Source organism: Saccostrea cucullata, unplaced genomic scaffold, assembly GCF_032062105.1.
Source record: "Saccostrea cucullata isolate Sc308-1 unplaced genomic scaffold, CSIRO_AGI_Scuc_v1 ctg34, whole genome shotgun sequence".
NCBI classification, from domain to species: Eukaryota; Metazoa; Mollusca; class Bivalvia; order Ostreida; family Ostreidae; genus Saccostrea; species Saccostrea cuccullata.
The window spans coordinates 482144-490607 of record NW_026933012.1 but is presented as its reverse complement, the minus strand read 5'-3'; the positions used below and the strand labels follow the sequence as shown (position 1 = coordinate 490607).

At 35.3% G+C, this 8464-nt stretch overlaps 2 protein-coding genes across 2 annotated transcripts; both read right to left on the bottom strand.

The window, feature by feature from the left end:
- Positions 1 to 2606: 2606 nt before the first annotated feature.
- Positions 2607 to 6456, bottom strand: LOC134236891 (uncharacterized). The gene is made up of 4 exons (XM_062719044.1): positions 6237 to 6456; positions 5483 to 6007; positions 4190 to 5198; positions 2607 to 2706 (listed from the first exon to the last, which is right to left on the bottom strand). Exons 1-4 carry the CDS (start codon positions 6454 to 6456, stop codon positions 2607 to 2609), a joined length of 1854 nt encoding a protein of 617 aa, XP_062575028.1.
- Positions 6457 to 6658: 202 nt separating this feature from the next.
- Positions 6659 to 7996, bottom strand: LOC134236890 (uncharacterized). The gene has a single exon (XM_062719043.1). It carries the CDS (start codon positions 7670 to 7672, stop codon positions 6659 to 6661), a length of 1014 nt encoding a protein of 337 aa, XP_062575027.1. The 5' UTR covers positions 7673 to 7996.
- Between the last annotated feature and the right edge of the window lie 468 nt (positions 7997 to 8464).

Sequence of the window (8464 nt, the reverse complement as noted above, 5' to 3'; positions counted from 1 at the left end):
GATAAAAAGACCCTGTAGTTTCAAACGTGGCAGCTTGAATATTATCTAAACCGTAAAGGAAACCTAAAATTCGGAAAATCATGTTATTTTTTTAATCGTAAAGAAAGCAATTTTCGGTTGCAGAGAAAAGAGTGAGGATATGTATTTAAAAAAATCTGTCATTTGAAAAAGAAATTATTTACTCAATAATAACTTGGCGTTGCTGTTATTTTATTATTTCATATATTTTTTAAATAGTATATGTAAATTATTACAAACATTTTACAATTAATATCCAGAATATTAGAAATTCATTCAGATACTGGTATATGGCAGAATGAAAAAAAAAACTATTCTACAAAATTGTATCACAAGTACATGTTCAACTCACCAAAAAATATAATGAAGATCCGCCTTACGAACATTTTAAAAATAAGCGTCCCCCCACATTTCATAATTTTATAAAGAAATACCCCATTATCACCAGATGGGACATTAATGTGCTTCGTGTTTGCTTTGTTCAGTCTAGGGTTTTGTCAATAAATTAGGAAGTTCAGAAAAAAAAATTCATCCAATTTTTCAAGTATTATACCATATAGCTCGATGAATTAAGTGCATTATGTTGGCGCTTATTCTTCTGAGTAAATACATTACCATTAAGATAAATTTTATCATTTAAAACTCCGGATATTTCATAATTATATAACACTGAGACAGATATTTGTTCGAACAATGGCCATGTTTCTAGATTTATTTCACGTGTTCTATACTTTTATACCGTCCACGGTAGCCTAGTGGTAGAGCCTTCGATTCGTGAACGGGAGGCCCGGGTTCGATTCTCGTTCGCGGCACCGCGTCATACCTCATGCGTAAAAATATAGGCAGTGACTGTTCCTTCGCCAAGCGCTCGGCACTAGAAGTGAATACATTTAGGTCTCGTATCACGGTAGGCATTGGCACGATAAAAAATCCTTACTGCTCAATGGCCCTGAGTGCCGAGTATAGGTCTAAATTTGAAGCCCTTCATCGCCATACGGTGACGTCTCCATATGAGTGAAACATTCTCGAGAGGGACTTAAACAATAAACAATCAATCAATCTACACTTTTATTTTTTTTCTCTATACAAAATCCTTGTTTTGATACGGTTGAACATTGTATGTACGGGTGTGCTTGAAAGCATTTATAATTTCATTTGAAGGGTGGATCTCACTAATCATTATCAAACAGATATGTTCAGAATAAGAGAGTACTAGTAGTACAAACGCAGCAGAACTTATCCAACCTCACGTACTTACCAATATAGAATCTGCAAGGTAAGAAAGTTAAAAAAAAAAAAAGCCTTATTGTGAGATAAATAATTAGAAGTAGTTTTTGAAATTGCTACAAAAATATATTGAATATTGATAAAATATATATTTTGGTGACTTATTTTAACTCTTAATAACACAACAAAGGTAATTTGGAAGATCACCTTTGAAATAAAATCAAACTGGACAGCGCTGATCATTTTTGAACAAATGGTTTCTTTGAAATTAAGCTTAATGCAAATTTAAGGAAATTTATGTCAAAGTGAAGGGGAAGGTCAATGTAAAAAAAATTAAGCTAGACAAAAAATATCAATATAAATGAGATCAAGTAAAAGGAATGGTCAAGAACAAGAAATATTGCTTTCATTAATATATTTTAGCTTATAAGGCTTAATATAAGTTTCTCGGAAATTGAGCTGAATATAACCTGTATAAATTAAAGAAAAAGAAGTCAAGGTAAAAGAAATGGTGATGCAGTTGGAATTATCTCATCAATATACACGAGTATGTAAATACATGTAAAAGTTTCTTGAACAGTTTTTATCAAATTAGACTAAACCAATTTCTCTTTAAAATTAAGTCAAGGTAAAAGAAAGGTCAGGGTCAAAAATGTGATTTTTTAAAATAGCTATCAATGTGTCTATATTATAATAATACAAAAAGAGGTTAAATGTTCCTTTGAAAAGGAGCTAAACGCACAAAGTATATTATATTAATGGTAGACAAAAAGAGTTTGTTAAATTAATTCTTTGAAAAGGAGCTAAACGCACGAAGGGTAATATAAAATGAAAGCCAGATATACAAATGATGTATAGATGTGCCTCTTCTGTTTATACAAGTAGTCACACCAAATATGAATCCTTTTGAGAGATTCAGTGGTCTCCTTAATCCCAAATACACCCAGAAATGTAATTTCGATATTTTACTCAGTTTTTACTTTATGTTAGTGCCACGATAATGTTAGCAGGGAAATGACAACAAAATGTTTGTTTTAACCTTTATTTTGGCGAACATTGGCCGTGGCATAGTAATTTGTGGGATGCCAATTAATACACACAACTTTTGGGCAAACCCACACAAATTCAACAAAATTCATCAACACAAACAAGTCATATGTGCAAAAAATGACCACCCCGGGTAAACCGCGGGTGGTTACTTATTTAAGGTTACTTATTTAAGTGTAATTAGTTATATGCACAATTCAAGCACAAAACAAATTATATCAACATATCAGCAAATATTTTACATATAAAATGGTTCAACATTTCAACCCCCTTCACAGTTCAATGGTGAAAACTTCACAACAATACAAAGTTTATTATGCTGTAGGCCTCAGTTGCTTTGGTGTGCGCAAACGCCATTCCTGTAAGGTTATGCCACGACATATTTCACGAAGACGACATCCAGTGCAACAGATTCTGTAAAATAAAAAGAAAAAGCCAGCACAACTAACCAAATTTGCAATAATTTAAACTCCAAATTATGGGAATGGGTGGGTGGGATATTTAAGGCAATTCATCGCAAAATTTTTCTTACAAATATTATGAAAAAACTTGACAAAGAAATATTCAACCTACTCTGTATCCAGCAAGTTGATGAAAAGAATGTTGATCCCGAGCTTTCCGACTTATATATACCCAAGGCCGCAGGCCGATCCCGACCAAAAAATTAATACCTTTTCCCAAGTTGATGAAAAAGTCATCTGATTTTATATGCATAAAATAGATGATATTATTTATACAGGGAAATGACAACAAAATGTTTGTTTTAACCTTTATTTTGGCGAACATTGGCCGTGGCATAGTAATTTGTGGGATGCCAATTAATACACACAACTTTTGGGCAAACCCACACAAATTCAACAAAATTCATCAACACAAACAAGTCATATGTGCAAAAAATGACCACCCCGGGTAAACCGCGGGTGGTTACTTATTTAAGGTTACTTATTTAAGTGTAATTAGTTATATGCACAATTCAAGCACAAAACAAATTATATCAACATATCAGCAAATATTTTACATATAAAATGGTTCAACATTTCAACCCCCTTCACAGTTCAATGGTGAAAACTTCACAACAATACAAAGTTTATGTAGGCCTCAGTTGCTTTGGTGTGCGCAAACGCCACATGACAGCGAACAACCGAAGGAGAGTTCGCAGTCATCCCACACATGGGGGAGCACCCAAGCAACTGACAAAAAGCCCCCACGGACCAATGTTCTTGATGTTTTGTTTAAGGATACACATTTCCTTGCTTTGACAGGAAAAATTCTAACCCCCCTTGGATATTATTTAGAAAGAGTTTATTTCCTAGGTCATTGAGGTGTACTCCATCTGGCAACAGAAATTGCGATATGTTTTTCAATAAATCAGGGTACTTTATGTAACAACCCCCCAACTCTAACACTAATGAAGCAGCTACCCTATTGGTCTTAAGACAACGCTCCATTGCTTTATTGTCCCCCGAATACCTCCATTTATTTCGTGGCAGCATCTGTGACCAAACAAGTGTAGAATGTGGAAAGCGAGTCTTGATAATCTTTAGATGGGATTTAATTTTCTTCATAATCTTTAGAGTAAACAGATCAATTGATCCTAAATCGTTTGCCCCACAGTGAATAACCAAAAATTCTGGGGATTCCTCTTTTTGTGAGAAAAAAAGCTTTCTTTTAAGTCCCAAAAAATTCAAACCTGAATATCCCTGCCACCAGATATTTATTTTCAATCTATCCAATCCAAGATTTGTTCCCCCCGGTCTGCATACTGATGCCATCATTGCATTCTTAATAATAGAGGAGCCCACACACCAGACTTTAACTTCAGAGACCTCTACAAATGTATGCAATAATTTGAATAATTCTTGTTATATTTACAAAATTACAACTTATTCGCCCCAACATCTGCCAAATAGGACATCTTATGTGTGATTTGTATGCCCTAGACTTCCAACGCCCTGCTTCCATTATGACATCTTGTGAACACCCCGCTTCAAATGCTGCAGTGGCTGCCCCGATACAAAATGAATGGGCCCTATAATGTCCCTGAACCCCCAAAACCTGAAGTGATTTTTTCAAAACCGAAGAGAACTGATATCTGGTAAGGGGATTTTTTCCACAGTGGATAAATAATGGCCCTTTAATTTTTGGTCTTACTGCAAGATAATCTATCAAACTTGCTACTGGACACAGGATTCCCCCACTTTTATCAATGGCTAAAGAAACCCCCTTTCTATCCTGATCACATTTTGACATTCTTATGTGTACAAAAACCTTGGAGTAATTAGCTTCAAATTGAACATCAGTCACTTGTAAAATTGTATGAACACTATTACCAGTAGACAATGTGAATTCCCCTATTCTGAGAAAACCAAAGAAGGCTAATATATAAGCAGCTCTGAACAATTTTGTTTCATAACTATTGCTACAAATGCTCGATAAAACCCTAACAACTTTAGTAAGCAACTGCAAGGTTATAGGTAGCCTTGCATCTGCAGACCTACCAGTTCTTCTCATACCCTCAAGAACCTTTACAACCAGAAAGTTCTTTGTTTCATCAACCCAATTGTGAATTTTGCATTGAAAACTAATAGAAGATAGATAAGATTTTGCCGTAGCATAGGAACACTTCTTAAGTGACAGATAAGCAACAAAGTGAACAACATCTCTAAGAGGTGGGGGCCATGAAATTTCGTACCCAAATTCTTTCCGGAAATTATAAAATGAATTTTGTCCTGTTTCGTATGCTGTCTTAGTGTTTTCAGAGATTGAAGCATCTAGCAATTTATTCATTTGAATCTGTAAATCATGTTGACTAATTCTACTGGAAGAGGGTCTGGTCTGGTGCTTGCCTCTGGTGCTAACGTCTTGAAGCGGAACCACTGTTTGCGAGAAATAGAATCTGCAATTTTGTTATCCAAGCTACTAATGTGATTTGCCCTAAATATAACATTGTTGATCATCAGTCTAAGAACCAAATGTCTTACCAATTCCATCACTCTTTTGGACTTGGAAGATTGGGTATTGATGACACTAACTAATGAAAGGTTATCAACATGAAACTGAACTTTTTTATGTAACAACCTAGGTCCCCATATCTCTATTGCTAAAACTACTGGTATGAGCTCAAGAAAAGTCATGTCTCTCAAAATTTCTTGGTTGTTCCAATGTTTTGGCCATTGGAGAAAAAACCAACTTCCACTAAAGTAACCCCCACAACCTAAATGACCTGAACCTGCACTATCTGTAAATAACTGTAAAATGCTAGAATCTTCCCATACAGTATTAGGAAAATATGCAACCCCATTGAAATGGTTCAAGAACACCAGCCACATTCTAAGGTCACTTTTAATTCCTACTGATAATCTTATATGATGATGTGGCTTGAAAACTCCACTAAATGCATCATACATTCTTCGAATAAAAGCTCTACTAGATCTGATTGCCTTTGAGAAAAAATTGAGCATTCCAACTAAAGACTGCATTTCTTGCAGTGTAACTTTTTCCCTATCTAAAAAATTTTCAATCAGACTCTTCAGGATTTCTAACTTAGCTTCTGGGATCTTAATTGTCATCTCTAGTGTATCAATTTCAAAACCTAGAAATATTAATTTTGTCGTTGGACCAGAAGTTTTCTCATGGGCTAGAGGTACCCCTAAATCCCCAGCTAAGTTACTAAAAGTAGACATTAGAATTTCACATTCATCACTACCAGACCTACCTGCAAAAAGGAAATCGTCTAAATAATGATCTAATGTATTCAATCCAGACTTGAACTGAGCAAGCCAGTGTAGAAAAGTTGCAAATGTTTCCCAAATTCTGCAACTAATGGAACAACCCATGGGAAGGCATTTATCTATGTAATATAATCCATCTACAGAGAAACCTAACAAGTCAAAATCCCCTGGATTTCGGAACTAAACGAAAAGCACTTTTAATATCCATCTTACCTATCAATGCGCCCCTTCCCAAATTTGCAATCATATTGACTACACCATCAAAAGATGCATACTGCACTGTACATAAATCTGGGTCTATAAAGTCGTTGATCCCCTGGGAACTAGGATAGGATAAATGGGTAATCATTCGCCACCCTCCATCAGATTTAGGGACAATGCCAACTGGTGAAATATGGAGGTTAGAAATTGGAAGTTGATCAAAAGGACCCATGATTCGGCCAAGCTTTATTTCCTTACTTATCTTTTCCATCAACTCATCATGGTGTTCACTTGCAGACTTAAGATTTTTTGAAAACACATGACACCTTGGGCCTGTATAATTTATTTCAAAACCCTTTGAAAACCCATTTTTTATATAATTAGCAGCATATTTGTCTGGATATGGCTGCAAATATTCATTTAACTTTTCAACATTAATAGGGGAATTTCCTAGGGCCCATATACCTTTGTGGTCTTGGGGTTTGGGTTGGGTGTGACAAAAGGGGTCTAACTTGAGGCTGTCCCTGCAGTTGTACCCTTGGGTAACTTGTGGACTTCCCAACATAATTAGATTGAGGGCACAAATATTGTGGATGACTCCCAGAACATTTAATGCACTTGTGCATGTACTGGCAAGAAGGTCTGTCACAATGACCCTTGAAGTTGAAATTATAGCACTTGTTGTAGGCTGGGCTGTTTGGTTTAATTGTTAGTTTAGATTGTGGGGATGATGACATAAACATCAACCATAACTCATAGTCTACTTTAGACCAATCTATGGTGGGATCGATACTGCGGCGAAGTCGAAACTGCTCGTCATATTTCTTCCATCCCAAATCCCCCTCCCCACATCTTGATGCCCCGAGTCTTATGTCATGTAAATATTTCAGCAAACCCTGATAAGATTCTGGGTGGGCCGAAGCATAAATGCTAGAGTAAACTAAGAATGCATCTGTCCATCTACTGATATTTTGAATCTTATTGCTAGGTTTAACAACCTCTCTTGTGACCAACTCCCCTTTTTCATTAAAAAATATTTTTTTCTCTGAAGATTCTGTCAGGGAAGTGTTATCAAGCAACAAACTAATCTCTATGTATGCTGAACTAATGATTTTAGACTTCAATGAGTTAGAGACATTGCTAGCCAATAGTGAATGAATGCTATCTACATATTGATTCTCATAACCAATGCTTGTACCTGATTGAGATTCAATTGCCAAAGCAGGCACAGGTGCTGGGGCCAGTGGGGTAGAGTTTGACTTTCTGGCACCAACTACATTCTCTTGGGCGGCGATGCTTCCTGAAGGACCTGGTTCCTGAACTGTATGATTATCGTCAACCTCTATCGCTACCGCTGGTCGCTCTTGTCTTGACCTCTTTGACCTTGATGCTTTGCCCTCGTTGTCTCTCAGTCTGCAATTCCGCTTAGTCTTATTTTTGGGAGGCATTTCCGCTCGTTAGAGTAAATAACAAACAAAAATTACTAATTGTAATTCACCAGATACAAATTTTTTGATAAATTTGCTACGGGCAAAAATTTGCAACAATATATTCAAAATGGCTGTCGTGTCACATTTAATCGGGCTGTAAATCCAGCACAATCCAGAGAAAATATATACGTTGGATTAAAAAAGTATTAAGAACATACAAACTTTATTATCCATTAACCAAAATTTAAATTTATTTAAGGCAGATGTAAAAAATTTCTTACAAATATTATGAAAAAAACTTGACAAAGAAAAATTCAACCTACTCTGTATCCAGCAAGTTGATGAAAATATTTTTTTAACATTTTTAAAATGGTTAATAAAAAAGAATGTTGATCCCTTGAGCTTTCCGAATATACAAATTTTATATATACCCAAGGCCGCAGGCGGATCCCGACCAAAAAATTAATACCTTTTCCCGTAAAATAAAGTCATCTGATTTTATATGCATAAAATAGATGATAATATTGTAGAAGTCAAATAGGTCAAAATTAAACTGTTTTACAATATTGTGTTGTTATTTGCAAAATTAGAGATAAATTCGATAAATAATAAATATTTTACTGGAGATTAAAAATTTTAATTAAGTATAAGGATGTTTTATGATTCTGGGGCCAGGAATCTGAATAGAAGCTTATGAATGAAATTCTGCTTCATAGGAATATAAAAAGATCGGCATATCCAGGGGCACAGTAAGTGCTCACGAAAATTTCAAAAGATTGTAGGAAGACCTAAGACTTTATGAACATAGAT

Coding starts and splice junctions, on each gene's coding strand:
- LOC134236891 (XM_062719044.1), bottom strand. CDS start 6,456: ATGGGTCCTTTTGATCAACTTCCAATTTCTAACCTCCATATTTCACCA. Junction 6,008..6,236: donor GGGAAGGGGCGCATTGATAG/GTAAGATGGATA, acceptor TCCTTTTTGCAG/GTAGGTCTGGTAGTGATGAA. Junction 5,199..5,482: donor TGGGGGTTACTTTAGTGGAA/GTTGGTTTTTTC, acceptor AGCTTGGATAAC/AAAATTGCAGATTCTATTTC.
- LOC134236890 (XM_062719043.1), bottom strand. CDS start 7,672: ATGCCTCCCAAAAATAAGACTAAGCGGAATTGCAGACTGAGAGACAAC.